This window comes from Mustela putorius, unplaced genomic scaffold (genome assembly GCF_011764305.1).
Source record: "Mustela putorius furo isolate JIRA1106 unplaced genomic scaffold, ASM1176430v1.1 tig00000275_pilon_pilon_pilon, whole genome shotgun sequence".
NCBI classification, from domain to species: domain Eukaryota; kingdom Metazoa; phylum Chordata; class Mammalia; order Carnivora; family Mustelidae; genus Mustela; species Mustela putorius.
In genome coordinates this window covers 32,805,476-32,825,937 of record NW_025421341.1, presented here as the reverse complement: position 1 = coordinate 32,825,937, position 20,462 = coordinate 32,805,476, and the positions used below count along the sequence as shown (strand labels likewise).

Genomic DNA, 20,462 nt, shown 5'->3' with positions numbered 1-20,462 from the left:
AGGCCTGATTTTCTCTGTGAAGTTGGAGGCAAAGGCATCCTGGATGTGGGGAGCGGCAGGGGCGGGGGACAGCCTTGTGCCAGGAAAGGGATCCTGGATCTCCACGATCACCATTTTTAAAAAAGATTTTATTTATTTATTTGACAGACAGAGATCACAAGCAGGCAGAGAGGCAGGCAGAGAGAGAGGAGGAAGCAGGCTCCCTGCAGAGCAGAGAGCCCCATGTGGGGCTCTATCCCAGGATCCTGAAATCATGACCTGAGCCAAAGGCAGAGGCTTTAACCCACCAAGCCACCCAGGCGCCCTGATTTTCTTCTATTTTTTAAAAAAGATTTTATTTATTTATTTGACACAGAGAGAGAGAGAGAGAGATCACAAGTAGGTGGAGAGGCAGGCAGAGAGTGTGTGTTGGGGGGAACAGGCTCCCCGCTGAGCAGAGAGCTGGATGTGGGACTCCATCCCAGGACCCTGAGATTATGACCTGAGCCAAAGGAAGAGGCTTAACCCACTGAGTCACCTAGGCGCCCCTCCACGATCACCATTTTGAGTGCATGACTCTTTCCAACCCCAGCTCTACTCTGACCTCCTGGGGCCCTTGTAGGCTCATGACTCGACCATGCTGCACCTCAGTTTCCCCGTCTGTAAATGAGGCTAATGATAGTCTATACCTCATAGGCGGTTTGGAGAATGAACTGATTTTATTTGTCAAGTGCGTTGCCGGCTGACTGATCCTTAGGACTCTTGATATAAATGATGGAAGGTGCTGTCGCTGTAATGAAGTCTCCTTGTGGGTGTTGGGGTGATGGCGGTGGATTCTGAACCTGGCTGGGCAGGAAGGGCCGGTATTCAATGACAATGAGTCAACAGAGGTGGGGGACTCCGGATCTGGGGGCAGGAGTCCCCCTCACAAAGGGCTTTTGCATCAGAATGGGAATGTTGCCTTCACCCCTAGAGAGGAGTTGGGGGTGCCTGGGACTCCAATCCCAGCTCTGACCTGCCAGGTGTTTGGTATCGGAGTGGACTTTTTTTTTTTTTTTAATCCTCCAACCTAGGATTAAAAGAAAAAATCAATTCAAAGATTTCCAGGAACTAAATGAATACCGTACTTTAACTGTGGCAGAGGGAAAATACACACATTATTAGAGTGCCCAAGACAGTTCGTGGGAACAAAAGGACGTACTCTTACACCCAAATGGACAATTTCCATACAGTAAAACAAGTATAAATATGTGTGCACAAGGCGTAGGGGTGGGAAGGTGGCGTGGGGGGAAAACGCTCACGAATAATCTGGTAACATTTAATAACGGAAGTGGGAAGGTGATTATTAACCCCATGATAGACACGTGGGCTAGAGCTTTGTGCTTTATGCAAAAGGAAACATGAAGAACAAAATATTTCAAAAGCATCCACCCTTCCCAACCCCCAACACGTCCCTAGGAAATATTCTAGTGGCCTCTGACAGATGCCATGGAGCCCAGGGCCCAGGCAGGGGGCCTGAGTTGCCAGGTGAGCAGAAGAACGTCCTGGGAGATCCTTCGATGCTCCTCACAAGGCATCGGTGAGCCCAGACCAGGGAAGCCCTTGTGTTAACCTGGGAGGAGTCTCTGCTTAGAGTTCTGAGATGTTGGGTTGCTCCCTGGTAGTGGGACGTCTTTCTGATATAAATAACAGAACCTCTCTTCTTAAGTTCAGTGGAGAGGAAGCTTTGCATGTCTGTCTTTTCCAGAACCCTGGGGTCTTTATAATCCCACCAGGACCCTACCTGACTACAGGCAGGACGATGTGGGGAGCGGGAAGCTCAGAAAACCATTTACTGAAGCGGTGGTGGCAGGAACGGAAGGAAAGCCCACACCCAGCTCTGAGAGTCCAGAACTTTATGCCTTAACCTCACAGCTACATTTCCAGCGAGAGCCGGAGGGGGCGTGTGGGAGGGGAAGGGGCCAGTTCTAAAGGGTTGCCGTCCCTCTCCCCTCACCCCACCTCCCACTACGTGTTTTACGCCCCCCCCCTTGCCTTGACATTGATGCTGTCAACTGCCCCGTGCCCACGTTCAAGGAGGCTGAACGTTTTGGATCTCTGTGGACGGCTGTTAGGGTCCATCAGTGTTTTGGAGCAACTAGGGGGAAACACGGGGATGAGGAAGAGCATCGGGGACTTGGTTCAGACCCCAGGAAGCGCCTCATTTCTGCCCCAGTGGGGGTCATGCAGGCGGAATGCATAGGGTGGGCTTGGGGACAGAAGATGGCAGAGCCTGGAGGTTTGGATCAGAGGGTGGGAGGGGCTGGACCCATCTTGCTCTCTCTGCCTCTTGGTCCTCAGTCTCTCTGTTGAGACCTCCTCTTATATCTGGGACCCCACCCTCAGCAATGAGGAAGGTCCTGTTCTTTATGTTGCTCTTTTTCCCAAGACCCTTGAAGCTGACATAATGTCACTGGGAGCTGGGGGACTTGGGGTCATCAAGTACTGGACACTTGGCCAGTGCCTTCACCTACCCTTGTCATGCCAGCTCCTGAAAAGAGTTTTTGAGAGAAGTGCTACCATCTTGATCACCACTGTCTGGTACACACTGGTGACCGACAGTCCCTTGTGGACTGAAAGAATGTATGGCTGCCATTCACGGAAGTTAGGCAATGAGCCAAGTTTACAAAGCAGCTAATGAGGGCATGGCTCTCCCTGGAATCAGGCTGCCTCAGATGATGGCTACCCTTCTCTCACACACCCTCTTTCCATCCTGATTCCTTCCTGTTTCTGCTGTTGTCCACCTGCAACCTGCTCCGGCCCTGCCATGTGAGGGAGTCTGCCTTGTGTCCATTCCCTGAACTGCCCATCCCACTGTAGCTGGTCCTGATTTGGATGGGTGTGAGAAGAAAGGCATCATACCATTCCAGAACATTCTCTGTGATGGGATGGCTTCCAGTCCATTGCACTTGTCCCCTAGGTCCTCTGAGCACCCTTGCCCTCCTCCAGTCTAGCCAGCCCTCCAGCCTCAGCTCCTGCCAGCCTCCTCCATCCCCAGGATTCAGCTGCAAGAGCCTCCTGGCCCTCACCTAGAGCGTCACAGTTCTCCTTCCTCCTGTCTGCATATAGGCTGTTCTCTGTGCTTCCAGCATCTTCTGTCTGCACTTCATCCCTTGTCTCTGGTCCCTGAGCAGTTCCCCCGTGGTGCATTTGGGGGGCATCCCAGCTCTGATGCCCTGTGATGCACCCAGTGGGCAAACCCAGAGGCAACGGCCCATGTGCAGAGGGAGAACTTTAATCACTAAGGGAACAAATTCAAGCAGCGCATCAGGAGAGGGTGTGGCGAGTCTCCAGGTGCCGGGGAGCCGCTCTTTGGCAAACCCAGTCAAAGTGGCTTGTTCTTCGCCCTACACGAAGTGGCTCGTGAAGCTCAGATACTGCCCAGGACACTGGTCAGGTTGGAGGTATGAGCCCCCTACTCTGGGCTTCCCAACTGGTGGGCAGGTGGAACCCCTTCCCTCGCTTCCCCCAGGCTTCCAGAGCCTTGGGTTTGTTCTGGAAGATGAGTGGGTGGGCAAGACCAGGGATGCTGGTTCTGAGAGGCATATAGAACCTCTGAGAAAAAGAGTTTTCCTATTTGTGACTTCAAAGGGGCATGGCGGGGGCAGGGCATGGAGAGGAGCAGGCTGGACAGGCCGGAGCCGTGGGTGAGGCCTTGGGCGAGTCCCTGCCTTGCCTACCGCTTAGGAGAGTTTCTCAGGCTCACCCTATCCTGCTGGGGGTCCACTGTTACACCCTTGATGAGGGTCATTAGCAAAGCTCTTCAAGAGGGGAGGATGAGAGATGACTCGGACCCACGTAGGACTCAATCTTTTGTGTTAAAAGAGGGAGAAAATTGGAACACACATGTGCATATGTTGGTATGACAGTTGGGAAGAAGCTGTCATCAGTGGTACCCTGAGGGGAGTAGACACTGGACTGGGGGGTGGGCAGTGGTGGGGGGCAGAGACATCTTACTGTCTGTGTTTACCAGTGTATTTGAACCAGGCGCATGTACTCAAACTTTTAGGTAAAAAGCAACAGCAATACAACAGAAATATTCGTGAAAAGAGAAGATAGCTAGAACGGGAGGTGGCCGAGGCTCCCTTTGGGGAGGGACAGAGTGGGGAATCCATCTCTGGGGACCCCTCAGTGGGGAACCCCTCCCAGGCCAGCGAGGGTCCCAGGTCAGGGAGTGAATTTGGTTCTGCCCGCGACCAGAGCCATAGCGACAACTTAAAAGGGGGTCACAGTCAGTTCTGTCAACCCCTTTGCCCATGCCCTGGGGGGCCAGGTGACCTCCCCACAGTCACACAGGGTTGCTATTTCTGCAGAGATGACCATATGCTTGGATGAATGACCCAGACCAACTTCGGGAAGTTTCGATTCCTGTAGAAACCCAAAAGTCACTGCGTGCCCGTGCTTTGGTCTCTAATGGGATCTCCTGCTCCCTGTGCCCCTCTGTGTGTGGGCAGCAGTTCCACATCCTAATCCGCCAGAAGGGCTGGGAGTCCGGATAGTGTTTTCTCGACACTGGCTGTCCCTTGGTGACGCCCGGCTTTTCCACAAGCTTCTTAACACCCCTGCAAGCGCCCTGCTGCGCTCCTTGTACCCCCACGAACCCCACCTGCTTTTTGGAAGCTGAGTGAGCAAGAGAGGTCCCAGCAGGGAGATTTTTTTCCTGGAAAGAGGCTCCCCCTGCCCCATTCTGGTTCTACTCAGTGGGGAGGGACCCCCTCCGCAAGGCCCCTCTCCAGACCAGCCCTGAGAGCCACTTGAAAAGCATCTTGGTCCCACCCCCCTCATTTTACTGATGAGGAAGCCAAGCCCCAGAGAGGGAAGTGGCTCTCTCAGGAGCAGGCTGGTCACCAAGCTGGGAGGACAAATGACGTCTCGCAGCTCACTCAGCTGCACTGGACCCCCAGCAGGTAACAGCGCCACCCACCCCCCTTGGGGCCACTTACTAAAACCCAGGCACAGAGCCACGGACTGACCTGGCTTTCCCGGACAGCAGGTAACTTTCCTGAGGCCAGCGGTGCCTCCGTGGTCTGGGTTCTGTCCAGACCTGCGCAGACCCAGCATCCCCGATGGCCGGAGGGCCAGCAGCCCAGCAGCCCCCACAGAGTCTCTGTGAAAATAGCAACGGCAAGCAGAGGACTCCTGGTATTAGTGACATTTCCTACCCACCCTCAATTTCCTCCTGATTTGACTCAAGGTTGCAGCTTCTTGCTGGGGTGGAGAGATCTCACGGTAGGTAGCCCAGGAGCTTTCCCCAGGGGAGCTCGGCTTGCGTGCCATCACCTCCTGCTGGCCTGGCTGCCTGCTCTCCTGGAACCCGGCCTGGAAAGCACCCACAGCCCAAGATGACACACTCGAAGGAATCACCTGACAGCCCACAAGCAACGGGCTCCAGGCAGGCCACAGCTGGGCTTTGGATCCCCGGCCAGCCCCTTACCAGTTGTGTAGACTTCCCTGGCCTTGTTGTACCTCTCTGGAGAATGGGAGTCATGATGGTGGTTTTTTTTTGCCCCTCATGGGGCTCTTGAGAGCAGTGAGTGATGGAAGTGCTCGATCGTGCAGGAAGCAAGAGGGCAGCTTTGACTGCTCTGATGTGTTATGACTGGGTTATTTCCTATGGGTACCCCTATGATACCCTGACGGACGGCCCCATTGGGCCATGGTGATGCAGGTAGATCAGAGAAGTGGGCATTTGAAGAAAAGAATGAAGTTCTTAGGAGGGGAGGGGAGAGTCTGCGGAGAAAGAAGAGATGTTAAGTGGAACTGGGCATGTCAGGAAGTGAGGAAGAGGGAACTGGGGGGCTCCTGGTTATATTGGATGCTTGGGCTGGTGATGCTGATGGGGAGCTGGGGTGGGAGTGGGGAAGATAAAGGAGAGACTCAGTGTGAGCGCCAGTGAGACCCCTCACCACCTGTTTGCTCTTGGGTAGACTCTAGCTTCTCTGAGCCTCACTGTCCTCATCTGTAAAATGGGCATGATTATAACAACAGTCCAGGAGGGTGCCAAGTTCCCATTGCAGAGCACTTAGCACAGGGACAGCCACATCTCAAGTCCCTGAACTGAAACCCCCGCTCCCCCAACTTCACTCCAACTCAGGGTACAGCTCCAGCAAAATCTTGGAGTCTGGGAGATTCTGTGTGGTCTGTCCCCTCTGTGTCTTGTTCCTTTTTGCATCGTGTCTCCTAGAAGCCTAGCTCAGGTGTAGACAGACGGCTTTATTTACACTACGGTGTTAGTGGCAGATAACCACATCCAAGTAAATATTTATATTCTAACCGTGGACTTCAGTGCCTCACCCCCAAAGGAGATGGGAACTGCCAGCAAGGAACCTGGATGGCACTGGTCCAGGGGAGTGCTCCTCCTGAAACTACAACCCTTGGGCTGTATACCAGCTGTGCTCAGTCATGGCTGGACCTCCCTTTTCTTAGGTGGTTCATACCACAGTGCTCCGTGTGGATGAGGAGTCTGGCAGCAAAAGAGAGGGGGATGGGGATCCTTCTCAGCCCACAAACCTCGTAAAGTTCCCCTCTTACTGTTGCTGGTGTTTCTGAAAAGTCTGTCTGCTGCTGGAAGAAGGGTTGGCTTGGTCTGAGCCGCACAGCTGGGTTCAGGGGCCGAGGCTGTGCGTAACAGCTCTGGGGCTGCCCTGGGTGGGAGCCGGGCCCAGGCAGCTGCAGGAATCAGAGCCCAGAGCCTGACCGGACAGCAGGAAGAGAGCCAGCTCAGGGAGGCCACGGGCTCCCCGCTCGCTGTTCGGAGGAGAGAACCCAGAACCCAGATGGAGGCCCCACAGCCAGAAAGAGCCAGGAACCGAAGCCTCTGGACTCCCAGGCCTGTCCCTCTTCACACACAGACTATTTCCTCTCCTCTTCACCAAATACAAGAAAATGTTAATATATTGAGAGAAGATTCCATTTCAGCGTTGGAAAAAAAAAAAAAAATCCTTCCGTATGTGTGAATCCCCCTGACAACATTCTGGATAAACAGATCTCCTACCTTTGCTTACATACCTCTGGTGATAGAGAGCTCACTATATAGCAAGGCTGCTCTGTCTGTTCTCAGATACTCCGTTAGCAAGGCAGGTCCATCTCTGTGGCATCTGGAGCCTGCTCTGTGAAGTCATACAGGGGAGCATGTCTTGAGCACTGGGGGATGCTAAAATGTCTATTCTTTTATAGATCATGAGCAACTCGAGTCCTTTCCCCATATTCTCCTGGGCTGTGGCTCTCTAGCCTTCCACAGGCAGCCCCAGCAGAAAGACAGTCCCCGGCACGCAGGTGATCAGAGTGGTGCAAAGGCCACTGTCACGCCAAGTTCCTCTTCTAGATCCTCTAATAGAGCCTGGTTCCTCTCATTTGTCGCCATCTTTCCTGTTTGCGAGAATACTTAAGAACTCCCATTTCCCTGTAAGCCGTGACTGCCTCTGTGTTTTGTGTATACATAAATAAAAGAAGAACAAATTCTTTTCCAATATTTCAGTAATGTAGTTCCGATTTTATCCGTGACTCACACATTATTTAAGAGACCATTTAAGAGATTGCTTAAAAGTACCAATGATCTATTATTAATGTCACGGTGTTCAACAAGTAGTTGTGCTTTCTTTAGGGTCTGAGGCACAGAAGATAGACTTGCCATTGTCTTGGAGACCCGGGCTGGGCCCAGGAATGGCATCCGTTTGGTGAAAAGATCCTTGTCGTCTCCCAAAGAAAGCATAGTCCCTTGATTTATGATTTGGTCCTCACCGATCTGCCTTTTTAATTGGCCTAGGAGGAGTTCGAAATTTCTGTGTACTTGATGATGATACTCGGGGAAGGAGGACGAAGGTCTCTACCTACAATTATATTTCTATTTCTACTTCTTTTTGCATTTCTGGCATGTTCTGTATGGAAATACGTTATGCATTTCCTTGCTATGCACCTTGGAACAGAAATTAAGTATTTTATGTTTTAATTATTCATTGTAACTTTTACCTCTGTAAAGTCTCTGTGTTACTCTCTCAATTCTTTTTATGAGACAAAAATTACTTTGTCATATTCTCTTTTTTTTCCTAGAGTTCTGTGTGCCTGATAAGCCAAAATTGCCCTATCATTTTACTCTGTCCATGCCTTTTTTTTTTTTTTTTCCCCTCTGTGTTTCTTATGTGGGGGTGGGGGGAAAGGTCTGGACTTTTTTAATGAATGCCCCTTTTCAGAGGGAGTGTTAACACGGTCAGGGAGTGCTGTAATTCTATTATGTAATTGTTACATTTGTGTAAACCTCCTCGGGGTTACCCCTGCTGTCTACACAGAAACATGGTAGTTTTTCACATTTAGTTTCTATTGTGCATTTTCTCTTCCTTGTGTCCCTTTACAATAGACAAGATAATTAAACCTGAAAAATCCGATCTAGAAAATATGTAAGTTTTCACTCCAGCATTTGTTTCTCTTTACAGCTGTCCAAGCTTTGGGAGGATTTATGTAAATAACTTCCCTTCCCTTGACCCTCTCTTCATGGTTAATCTGCATTTTGAATGCCTTTTTGTGTCAGTCTTCATTCACTCTTCATGTTAGGCACAATTTTTATGATGTGATGGCTGACCTGTGGACAGATGAAGACTTTTTTTAAAAAAATCACCAATCAGGTTCTTGTGGTCATTGCTCATCTCTGAGGTAGCATCTGCGCTCTCATCTGTCACTTCCAATTCTGTCATGCCTTGTCCCCACGTCCCTCAGATGCTGTCTGTTGAAATGTTCATCTTCGGCCCCGCAACACTGATGTCTCGCCAGCTGAGCACGGGTTAGACCAATGCCGTCTTTTAAATTTTAAGTGAACCTCACTCCTGCCTCTGCCATGCCTCAAACACTCTCCCAGATTTTTCTTCTTTTAAGAGAAAGTCAAAAGCTGTTCTTATTTTTCTCCTTTTCTCCCAGCATTTATTACAACTTAAAAAAATTAAATTGTTTTCATATCATCATTAATTAGAAAAATATACACACGGTGGGGGGCGAGAGGAGAGAGAGAGAGGGTGATTTAAAAGACTGAATACGTTGGGGCATCTGGGTGGCTCAGTGGGTTAAGCATCTGTCTTTGGCTCCGGTCATGATCTTAGGGTCCTATGATAGAGCCTCACTTCAGGCTCTCTGCTCTGCAGGGAGCCTGCTTCCCCCTCTCTCTGCCTGCCTCTCTGCCTACTTGTGATCTCTGTCTATCAAATACAAAAATTTTTTAAAAATCTTTAAAAGAAATTTAAAAAACTGAATAGGGGGCGCCTAGGTGGTTCAGTGGGTTAAGCCTCTGCCTTTGGTGTGGGTCCTGGGATTAATCCGGGCTCTCTGCTCAGTGGGGAGTCTGTTTCCTCCTCTCTCTCTGCCTGCCTCTCTGCCTACTGTGATCTCTCTCTGTCAAATAAATAAAAACTTTAAAAAAAGAAAAAAAGACTGAATAAATACCCACCATCTAACTGTTAGAATGCAACCAATGTTGGACATATGGAAATTTTTTTCTAGGTTTTTTTTTTTCCCTGTATGTGGGTTTTTTTTCTTAAATCATAGTTGAAGTCATTCTGAATGTATCGTTCTGTAGTTTGTGGGTTTTTTACTTAACACAGTCAGCATAAACATAACATAATCAGACAGAAAAATTTTCCATTGAGTAGATTTACCATCGTGAAATTAAGCTCTGGGTGGCATTTAAAAATGTGTGTGTGTTTTTTTGCTAGCAGAAAAAATGTTCAGGTAAACACATTTTCTGTACACGACTTTTTTTGCCTTTCCTGATTTACTTAAAGTAAATTTTTAATGACTGGGTAAAAGATTAATAAGGTTTTTCTGACTTTTTCTCTAAGTTATCAAATCTAGAAGCTGTGTACACTCACCAGCATATTGATGACTGTTTCATAGAACCCTTACTAGCTTCTTTGTTGAAATGATGAGCAAAAATTTTATCTCTTTGTAAATCCTCTTCTGGGAACTCTCCGTCCTTTGCCTGTTTGTCTCCTGAGGATCTTTGTATCATATAGTTTTTATACTCTTCATAAAGAAAGAACATCATTCATCTGATGTTTCTGTGTATTTTTCCCCCCTGGTATATTACTTGATGTGAAAATATTTTTTTTAAAGATTTTATTTATGTATTTGAGAGAGAGACAGTGAGAGAGAGCATGAGCGAGAAGGTCAGAGGGAGAAGCAGACTCCCCATGGAGCTGGGAGCCTGATGCGGGACTCGATCCCGGGGTTCCGGGATCATGACCTGAGCCTAAGGCAGTCGTCCAACCAACTGAGCCACCCAGGCGTCCCTGATGTGAAAATATTTTAACAAAATGTTAAAAAGAAGGTTTCTACATATGGTGGTCAGAATATTCCCAACATCATTTCTGCCTTTCTTTCTTTTTTTTAATGGAAGACTTTGTTCTTGATAGGGAGATAATTCATTTTGGTAACTGTTTCTTGGATACTGGAGAAAAAATTATCTGCCCCCGGACGCTTCTTTCCTTCTCTCTGTCCACAGATGTCAGACCTGCTCTCCCCTGAATCCTACACAGGCATTTGTCTCTCCAACATGGAATCCTGTCTAAGCATCGCTTCCCAGCCTCCCACCCCCACGCCAGTGGATCCCTGAGTTGACTGGCTCAGGACCTATCTGTGGCAACAGGTCAAGTGAGGGGAGCTTGCTAGTTCCTGCCACAAGGGGACTGGCTTTTACTGGCAGCCCATCTTTGAGAAAAATAACTTTTTTTATCTCTCGCTGCAGCCTGAATCCTTTTTATCTTATTCCAGAGAAGTTCCTGGTCTTTTTTTAAAAAAGAAGACTTTCAAAAAGATGGTTTCCTTGAACTTTCAAAGGGAATTCAGAGGATTAATTTTTCAGATTTTCTGCTTACTCTGCCATGAGATGGAAGTATTTCTTTTTCCAAACTAATTTCTTTTTGCCAATCCATAGAGTGCTTTCTCTAACTTCAAAGATTACCTTTTGAAAAGTTCCCATTTGAAGTCTGTCAGTAATTCAGATGTGACCTTTGGGATGGTCTGGGTGGAGAACACTGAGGGCTAAGTTGTGCCTTTTTCCACACATCCATCTGGTACCATCGAGTCAGAGAAGCCCCGGCATCCGTCAGACCATTTTTTTCCATCCTTTTTTTTTTAATTTTTTTTTTTTTTGTGAAACAGAGGGAGAGAAAGAACATGAGCAGTGGGGGAGGCAGAAGGAGAAGCAGGCTCTTCCCTGAGCAAGCAGCCCGAGCAGAACTCCATCTCAGGACCCTGAGATCATAACCTGAGCCAAAGGCAGACAATTAATTGACTGAGCCACCCTGGCACTCCAGGTGGGGGAGGCCTTCTTTAAGTAAAGGAATACAAAGCTAGCTATAAAGCTACTCTAGAATGAGAATGAGAAAATAAATCGCAGTGAATTCCAATTTTAAGAATTGACAGATACTACAGACAGAAAAATAGTGTTTTTATTAATTGGCTGCTTTGTGCACTTCATAGGAGACTTTTAAAAAAAGATTTATTTATTTATTAAGATTTTATTTATTTATTTGACAGAGAGAGAGAGAGATCAGAAGTAGGCAGAGAGAGAGAAGGAAACAGGTTCCCTGCTAAGCAGAGAGCCTGACGGGGGACTCAATCCCAGGACTCTGAGATCATGACCTGAGCGAAGGCAGAGGCTTTAACCCACTAAGCCACTCAGGCACCCCTCATAGGGGCCTTTTTAAATTTTTGTTTTACGCCTTTGATTGCCTCTACATATATGACCATGAGTTCTTAGTGTTTTCTACAGAGAGAAAAGGAAATTAGTCCTTCTTGTAACGTATTTGATCAAATTTAGTCAAATTTAAAAATGCCCAAAGCCTTCTTTCCCCAAGGTTTTCAAGGGAGCCATGCTGATGAGAAATAGCAGCAGAATGGGGCTTCTCTTGCTGATTGAAATCCGTGTAGCAAAGAAATAAGTCATGGGGATGCTCTCTGTGGAAGTTTTTGTTTCCCAGTAAAACCCTATGAAACCTGAATGTTCGTCAATAGGCTGTTGGCTAAATGGGTTGAGGTATCCCCACACAACAGGATGTAAGTGTGCCATTAAGAAGAAAAAGCCTATTCATACACGCTGATGTGGAAACAATTTCCAAGAATCGTTACAAAGTGAAAAAGCAAGGGGCAGTGCTATGGGTGTAATATTTTCTAAATGTAAAGAAACATCGTGTGTGTGTGTGTGTGTGTGTGTGTGTGTGTGTGTGTGTATCCTTGGAAAATTTCTGGAAAAATATGTACAGAACTGTTAACCACAGTTGTCTCTGGAAACCGAGGCCCTGGGGTACCTTGGAGGCTTGCATCTTTCTTTCTTTCTTTCTTTTTCTTTCTTTCTTTCTCTCTCTTTCTTTCCTTCCTTCCCTCCTTTCTTCCTTCTTTCTTTCTCTTTCGGTACTGTCTGAAGATCTTATTGAATGCATAGGATATTTTCTCAATAATAATAATAATAAAAACTAGCTGGATAACAGATACTCAGCAAATGACTGCATTGGTTGCTAGCGCAGGATTCTTGGTAAAGGGCGATGTTGGCCCCTTCTCTCTGCTGTGCCCACGTTTTGGGCCCCCGCCCCTGCTGCCAGGAAGTCCTTGAGGGCAGGAGAGGCGCAGTGAGCCTCCCAGGGCTAGCGTGACTGGCCTCTCCTATGCAGGGGCCCTGTGTGCTCCTGGGCCTGGCACAGACCAGCCGCTGTGAAAGGAGAGGTGTGCGCATGGAGTCTGGGTCATCTGAATTCTCTGTCCAGCCTCGTTGGTTCTGGAGGTCTGGGTCAAGTGAACATCTCCTGGGTTTGATCTACTCCAGGGCCACTGTTAAGGGACTGAATGTTTGTGTCCCATCCCCCTTCCCAAATTCACATGCAGAAATCTAAACACCTACCCCTCTCCCCAACCCAAGGTGGTGGTATTAGGAGATGGGGCAGTTTGGGAGGTGATCAAGACTCATGAATGGGATTAGCGCTCTTAGAAAAGAGACCCCAGAGAGCCCTCTTGTTCTCTTTCTGCCCTTGGCAGAGGGCCCTCCTCCAAACGGTGCTGGTTCTCTGAGCTCCAACCCAGACCAATGCGGCAACCTTCCAGGATGTGGGTGGCAGAGAGCAGAGGGACAGTGTGCAAAGAGGGTCTGGGTCCTGGAAACAGCCTTTGAATTCCTGATCAAGCCATAGCTCAGGTCGGCCCTGCCCTGGTTAGTTTTTCAATTACATGAAACGGTCCTTTGCTGAAGCCATTCTGGGCCAGGGTCTGGACTTTCAGCAGGAGTTCTGATTGAAAACAAGGGACAGATGTTCACACACACTTCCGTTTTTGTAAAAGAGAAAGACTTGCGTACACCTGTGCATGCGTGAGCGCCTGTGTGTGAGAGAGAGAGTTTGGAATGAAATACACAAAAAGGTAACAGCCCTTATAACTGGGCAGCAGGATTAGAGGCAATTTTCTTTCTAGCATTTTCTAATTGTGATTCAGTGGGCACGAATGACTGTGTGATACAGTCCTTTGGATCTGTCGCCTGTAGAGAGCGAGAGGGACTTCATCTCCTGTGTTGTTGGTGTTGTAGGAAAAAACATGAGCCCGCAGCTCAACAAGAACCAGAGCTGCTCCTTCGATGAGGTGGACGAGCTGATGAAAACCGTGCAGCTGGCCGTCCACATCCCCACGTTTCTCCTGGGCCTTCTCCTCAATGCATTGGCCATCCGAGGCTTCAGCTCCTTCCTGAAGAAGAGGTGGCCGGATTACGCCGCCACCTCCATCTACATGATCAACCTGGCTGTCTTCGACCTGCTGCTGGTGCTGTCCCTTCCGTTCAAGATGGCGCTGTCCAACGTGCGTGCCACCCCTCCTTTCTTCTGTACCTTGGTGGAGTGCTTCTACTTCGTCAGCATGTACGGGAGCGTCTTCACCATCTGCTTCATTAGTCTGGATCGATTCTTGGCCATCCAGTACCCGTTCCTGGTCAGCCATCTCCGGTCCCCGAGGAAGATCCTGGGGATCTGTGGCACCATCTGGGTCCTGGTGTGGGCCGGGAGCATCCCGATCTACAGCTTCCACGGGAAGGTGGAGAAGTACACGTGCTTCCACAACATGTCCGATGGCACCTGGAGCGCCAAGGTCTTCTTCCCCCTTGAGGTCTTCGGCTTCCTTCTTCCCATGGGCGTCATAGGTTTCTGTTCCTCCAGGAGCATCTGCATCCTGGTCGGCCGTCGGGACCTCACCCAGGACTGGGTCCAGAAGAAGGCCTGCATCTGGACGATCGCAGCCAGTCTGGCTGTCTTCGTGGTCTCCTTTCTTCCCATCCACCTGGGCTTCTTCTTGCAGTTCCTGGTGCGGAACGGCTTCATCGTGGAGTGCAGCTCCAAGCAGAGCATCAGCTTGTTCTTGCAGTTGTCCATGTGTTTCTCCAATGTCAACTGCTGCCTCGACGTCTTCTGCTACTACTTTGTCATTAAAGAGCTCCGCATGGACATCATGGCCCCCCGGCCTTCCAGGGCCCAGCTTGTCCTCCAGGATACCATGACCACCAGGGGCTAAGGAAAGACTGATGCAGAGGAAGGAAACCCCAGCCCCAGATTCTGATAGCAGATACCCTGTTGCAAGGTTTCTGATGTGATGGACGAATGTGGCACATTACTGGTACGCTTTCCCTTTTGATGCTCACTGAACACGGTCTTTGCTCATTGTGTCCCAAAGACCTTTCCCCCGCACCCAGACAGCTCAACATAAATCACCCAGTATTTCAGAGTCCCTGAAGGACCTGAGAACCATGTGAATTCTTTACTTCTGCGTGAGGCAGGAGAATTGAAAAGATAAAGACCATCTGAGCGAGGCTGTTTCCCAGCTCCCCCCATCCTTCTGTTAGACTGGGAGATTCTGGAAAGGAAGAGAGGGGCGTTAGGAGAGAGAACCAAGAGGGTTGGTCAAGGAGACTTGTAGTTCTCCGTCCCTTCTCAGGCTCTGGAGGCCAGTAACTTCACAGCTAGGGGGGGTGGTGAGAGCAGAACAAGGACATACAGAGAGCCCCACGTTTCCTACGGGGAAGAAAGGCCCAGAAAGCCAGCCAGGCCTTCTTATGCCCACAAGAAGGCAGCAGAAGGATGAGGGAAGCTGAGGTGAACCGGGCCATGGTGAAACTATAGCTTGTGATTGACAAGCCTAGGAGAGGGGACTTTCCTGAGCGTGACCGGCTTGCTACGTTGAACGGACTAGGAGGCTGTTCGTGAGGCTGTTTCACTGAGAACGAGGAGAAACAGGCTTGACTGGGGTCCACCAGAGGAGAATAAGGACCCTGTGCCTGTCTCGCCCACCCGAGTCCTGTCTGGGCGGCTGGCCGGGTGGCACTGTCCACAGGACTGTCCCTCTCCAGGGACTGGGAGGGAGAAGACGAGCCAGCCGGGGATCGGAGAAACCATTTGATGGCACGCAGCTCCTGGCGGTTCCTGGCTGGAGACTGTCAACCGTGGAAATCACGATCCGGCCCTGGCTTCTCGAATGATCTCGAAGAGGGTCTGCCGAGACCACCGCAAGCCTTCTGATGACTCAGGCTGCTCCAGAGAGCCGACCGATTACAAGGATGAACTGTGGGGTGGTTTGGCAAGACAGGGTGAGTGGGATGAGATGTAAGAGGTGAGCTTCGTGTGAAAAAGGGGGAGGTCTGGAGGAAGCAAAGAACCACTTTCTACCTGTAGGTAAAGAAGCTTCCACCGCTAAGTGGTGGACGGAAGGTAGGGTGGCAGGGTGGCGGGGAAGAGGGTGGTTTGGGTAAAAGCCTGACAGGAGGCGGAGGCGGAGGCGGAGGCGGAGATCAGGCGATAACCCCAGGCTTGCAGCTCCGGGGCTCCTGTGAAGGGGTGTGTGTGTGGAGGGACGGGGAGGAAGGATGGAGGGCAGAGCTGCTTCCTGCTTGAGAATCCCCGGCTCGACCGAGGGCCATCCAAGGCTGGAGCCTCTCTACCTCCTGCTTCAGTCACAGCTGACTTGGTGGTCAGGGCAGGAAAGGGCGAGGAAGCAAGTGTCAATGCTGGGGTGGAAATGGGTGCGGAGGTGTGATCCCAGCCAGGATCAGAGACTCCCGCCCTGCAGGCTGGGCCTCCAGGAGGCAGCAGCCCAGGGCAGGAGTCCTGCAGACCCAGCCGCCCCAAGGTGCCTGCAGCGCCATGGCCATCCGGCCCAGAGGCTCTAAGGAAGCCAGGCTGTTACATACAGCAGATGCTGGTGCCAGATGGGGCTCAGAGCCCATGGATGTGTGCGGTCAGCCCACTCCTCCAATTTCTGTCTCTGCACTGGGGGCCCATCATGAGGCGCTCACATCTCCTCGTGTACTTCAGGCCAGACAGGCTTCCTAAGAAGAGGAGACAGCAGTGTCCTGACCACCTGTCATGCCTGTGATGTTCATAAACATAAAATTTTGTCTCATGGGTAGCCTGCCCCTGCCAGAGCTGGGTGACAGAGGAGGCAGGAGAGAAGGAGAGGTCCATGAGTGGTGTAAGTCCTTGGAGGGGGACAGCAGTATCAGGTCGGTGTGGTGACTGTGGGCTTGTTGGGGAGCCCTGGAGACCCCCTGACTGATGCCAACACACTGGGGGAAGAACACAGGCCTCTTCTCTCTCTCCTTGCAGACTCCTCCTGGTCTGCAAGTCGCAGAGGACTCATCGGGGCCTGTGGGAGTGGGTTTGGACCCAGGACCTCTGGCCAGGCTGCTCTGCCGGGGGCTTCGCACTCAGTCCAGTGGGCATGGAAGGGGCAGAGGTCAGGGCCAGGGTTAAGGCTGGGTGCTGAGGCATCCAGGGGCCCTCTCCTGCCAGCAAGGGGCGGTCAGTGAGTTGCGGAACTCTGAGCTCAGCCTGTGGAAATGGCTGAAATGCCTGTTGGTAAAGGAGGCTTGGGGACATTGTTCGGCTGTCAGCGTGACCATAGTTTTCCTCCCAGTCTGGAAAAAGCCAAGAGATACTTGTAATAGGTACATGCGTGAAAGTAGCACAATTTATTGGGAAAATGATCCGATCAAACGGATTTGCCAAATAAATGGATTTCTATGGTGCTGTGTGACGTGGTCATGGGGAGTTCTCGGGCAGCCCTGGCTCCAGGGGAGAGCCGGCCGCTGAAGGCCCTTGCCTGGTGACACGGCCGTCTTGGCCAAAGGAGCCAAGAAGGGCTCAAGCTGGAGCGGCCACACGGATGCCGAGTACAGGAGTACAGGAGTACCCTGAGACTGCTCCCAGCGCAGCTCCCTACACCCCTACACCCACTTGTGTACTTGGCTCCTTGTGGCAGCAGCTGGGCCGCAGAGAACCCCCACCCCCAGGCCCAGCTGCCGTCCCTCCAGGACTGAGCCCGCCACACCCACTCCCTCCATCATGTCCCACTACTATCGTGACGATGGAGCTGCTTCCAAGGGCCCGGGCTCCTTTTACAGACATTGTGTGGCCCAGCATAGGTGGCCTGCTGACCCCCAATGGGCGAAAGACACAGGGCCAGCCCCCCAGAGTTCCTTCGCTGTGCCCCCTCCCTTCACCAACTATCTGTGGTGTGAGTCTGACTCTCCCAGGTTAAATCTGAGTTTTCTGTCATGGCTCCTGACGTGAGAATCCTGCTCGCCTATCCAGAGCTTCTGGAGAATGGGAGCTCTTAGGGGCTGGCCCAGACCACCTCTTTCTCCTAAATTCCCCACAACCTCGGGCATAGCTAAGCTGCGGCCTGGGTGCTGCGGGCTGGCTAGGGACATCCCCACCCTGGACAGTTGCTATGTGTCTCCTCTCAACACTCAAATCCATATTTTGGAGTCCTAACCCCCAGTATGACAGTATTTCGAAATGGGGCCTTTGGGACATACTTTGTTTTAGATGAGGTCCTGAGCTTGGAGCCTTCACAACGGGATTGGTGTCCTTATGGAAGAGCCACCAGAGTTTTTTTTTTTGCTTTTTTCTCCTCCACTGCATGCACGGAGAAAGGCTGTGTTGAGGACGTGAGGAGAAGGTGGCCATTTGCAACCCAAGGAGGGAGCCCTCAGTGGTACCTCCATCCTGGACGCCCAGCCTCCAGAACAGTGAGACATACTCCTGTTGTCAAAGTCTGTGGTATCTTGTTACGACAGGCCGAGAAGATCAATGCCACAGCCATCTCCTCTGACCCAGGAGCCACCTTCCGTCTGGGCCGTGTCCCCTCCACAGCAGGACTGACCTTCCTTTAGGGATATCAGCCCCCGGGGGACATTTGACAGGCAGAATGCTGGTCCGTGAGCTCCATGGTCCTCTTGCATCCCTCTCTGTGGAGCCTGTGAAACTGAAAGACCACAGCCTTGTAGCAAGTTGCCACAAATAAAGCCTAACTGCAAAGCTGCTTGAAAAGGCTGAGGGCTGGCAGGTGACCATGGAGACCAGCAGAGGCTAAAAGAGCTTCAATTAATAGGTCGGTGAGGAGAGCCTGGTATGCAGAGCCGTCTCGGGGTAGGGACACAGGCATCTGCACTCAGGTACCACGTGGAGATGGGGGAGATTCCCACATGGAACTGTCTTCCAGTTCCATGGGAACTGGCGGGAGCCCTGCTGCTTAGGGGACGGGGGCTCAAGACCCAGAAGAGTAGCACTTTGCGGGGTGGGGGGTTGGAAACGCCCCCTACAACCACCATCACAGCCCCTTCTCCCCTTTTCCCACCTGCAGCTGGCTTCCCTGTGAGCCCAGGACGCACCTCCTTGAACGGGTCTCTGTGGGAGTGTGGGCGGCAGGGCTCGGAGTGTGGGTCTTGAAGCAGGACACAAGGATGCCCCTCCCCCTGGCCAGTTTGAGCCTGAGCATCCCATCCCCTACCAAGAGCCTGCAAGATGTGTCCTCTCCACAAAGCCGCCGCCGGCCCCTTGCTCAGGAGCTGCAACCTGAGTGTGGGCTCTGTGCTTTGAAGTCTTGGAAGGAAGATTTGAAGCTTTGTCACTTCAAAGCCTGATGTCGGTTCTGCTTGGTGGAGGGGCCCCGACTTCACCTGGAGGCCTCAGACAGCCTTTGTTCTTCGGGGACCATCACCGGGGCAAGCGTCACCAAGATGCTCCCTTTGAGGGGAAGCTGTTGAGACAGAGGTTCCGGGGGACACCTGCAGTCACGCAACAAAGCCCATCCCCCAGTGACAGACCTGTTCTCCAAGGACAGCTCGGGCTGTACCTCCGTGTCAGTGACGGTGACAAGTCTGTGTGTCCAGGGGAGGCCACAGAGGATGGAGGAGAGATACGCAGGAATCGGATGGCCCTAGGTTCCAAGATCCTAGGATTCCAGCGGCTTCTCATGGACGGTGTCTTCCCCATGGCATGATGCTGACTTGGGGACCATACTGTGTCCAGGAACCCAGGGATTGTGTGGGAGGTTTGGGGCCAAACCACAGCTCTGTCGGTGGGTGGTGGGGTTTCCCCGCAGGGCAGACAGGCCTTCCGAACTAGAGGCCTGGCCCCACATTGGTGGGGAAACCTCGCCCTCCACAGGGAGCACTGGGCTCCCATCTCTGGGTGTGGCCACCTCTGGGGACGGATATGGGCCCTTTTGCTTGGTTTTTCCTCCGTTTTCTGTAAGTCTTGGGCTTGGACTTCAAGGGGCAGCTGGAGCTGAATTCTCATGGATGGGAATCCAGCATGTGCCGCCACGTGGGGCATGGCCAAAAGGAGACGTGTGGGGAATTTGGCAGGAGGAGAACCCAGAAATACCTGAGGAGGATAGCCCAGCAGAAGAATGGACTCCCTGCCTTGAGGGCCTCAGAGCAGCGAGACAGTGGGTCCTCCTTGAAGGGGGCCTGGATGCACCCCATAAGTTGCGCCCAGAGGAGAGCAGGCAGAATGCTGGGTGAACAGCTCACGCCACTCATCTGGATCTACTCCGGGAGGAGAGGTTGGGGATGCATATGTGGCTAAGCCTGAGACATAGAGAGGCCGAGTCTCAGTCAGGGTGGGAAGCCACAGAGGGCGGAGTGAGTGGCCTCCTTCTGGGAAGGAATGCAGAATGTGGAATGGGAAGGTAGACAGAGTCCCTGAGATCAAAGAGAGCCGGGGACCTTGGTGCCCAAGTGTAGAGCCTTTAGACAAGTCAGACCCAGTGTCTTTGCCTCGAAGTGCCTTGGAGACTTTCCGAGGGCATGAGTTGGTTCAGGGCAGAGCCCCAACTTGAGGGGGCAGGGAGCCGGTGGTGGGCTTTCTCAGCACTCAGCTGGTGGTCTTCAGCTTCCGGGACCTGGCAGGCACTGGAGGTTAGCGGAGAGAGCCTCAGGGCCAGTGACAGGAATGATTTGATTCCATGGACAAGGCCGCACATCACCTCCCCACGCCTCCCACCTCCCTCAGGAAGGGGACTGAATGTGTGTGTCCCGCCCCCCAAATTCATATGTTGAAATCCTCACCTCCAATAGGATGAAACTAGGAGGGGGGGCCTTTGGGAGGTGATTAGGTCATGAGGACCCTGAGGAGAGACCATAAGAACCCCTT

The 20,462-nt window shown here is 51.4% G+C and overlaps 1 protein-coding gene and 2 long non-coding RNA genes across 4 annotated transcripts; 1 reads left to right on the top strand and 2 right to left on the bottom strand.

Annotated features, from left to right (window-relative positions):
• Nucleotides 1-535: 535 nt before the first annotated feature.
• On the bottom strand, nt 536-6,833 carry LOC123391661. The gene is made up of 3 exons (XR_006606371.1): nt 5,453-6,833; nt 4,992-5,337; nt 536-1,048 (listed from the first exon to the last, which is right to left on the bottom strand). It is a non-coding gene; the product is annotated as an uncharacterized LOC123391661 (long non-coding RNA).
• GPR55 (G protein-coupled receptor 55) lies at nt 4,796-17,052 on the top strand. Of its 2 annotated transcripts, none has more exons than XM_004773449.3 (2): nt 4,796-5,011; nt 13,571-17,052. In XM_004773449.3, exon 2 carries the CDS (start codon nt 13,579-13,581, stop codon nt 14,539-14,541), a length of 963 nt encoding a protein of 320 aa, XP_004773506.1. In that variant the 5' UTR covers nt 4,796-5,011; nt 13,571-13,578; the 3' UTR covers nt 14,542-17,052. The 2 variants fall into 2 exon arrangements, with proteins under 2 accessions (XP_004773506.1, XP_004773504.2); XM_004773447.3 differs by having other exon boundaries at nt 4,797-4,925.
• Nucleotides 17,053-17,110: 58 nt separating this feature from the next.
• Nucleotides 17,111-20,243, bottom strand: LOC123391662. Its single transcript, XR_006606372.1, has 3 exons — nt 19,159-20,243; nt 18,814-19,062; nt 17,111-18,288 (listed from the first exon to the last, which is right to left on the bottom strand). It is a non-coding gene; the product is annotated as an uncharacterized LOC123391662 (long non-coding RNA).
• Nucleotides 20,244-20,462: the final 219 nt, after the last annotated feature.

What these genes read in the sequence shown, in the direction of transcription:
- GPR55 (XM_004773447.3), top strand. Translation starts at nt 4,811, where the DNA reads ATGAGGAAGCCAAGCCCCAGAGAGGGAAGTGGCTCTCTCAGGAGCAGG. An exon ending in CTGCACTGGACCCCCAGCAG is followed by an intron (nt 4,926 to 13,570) that starts GTAACAGCGCCA and finishes TTGGTGTTGTAG; the next exon opens with GAAAAAACATGAGCCCGCAG.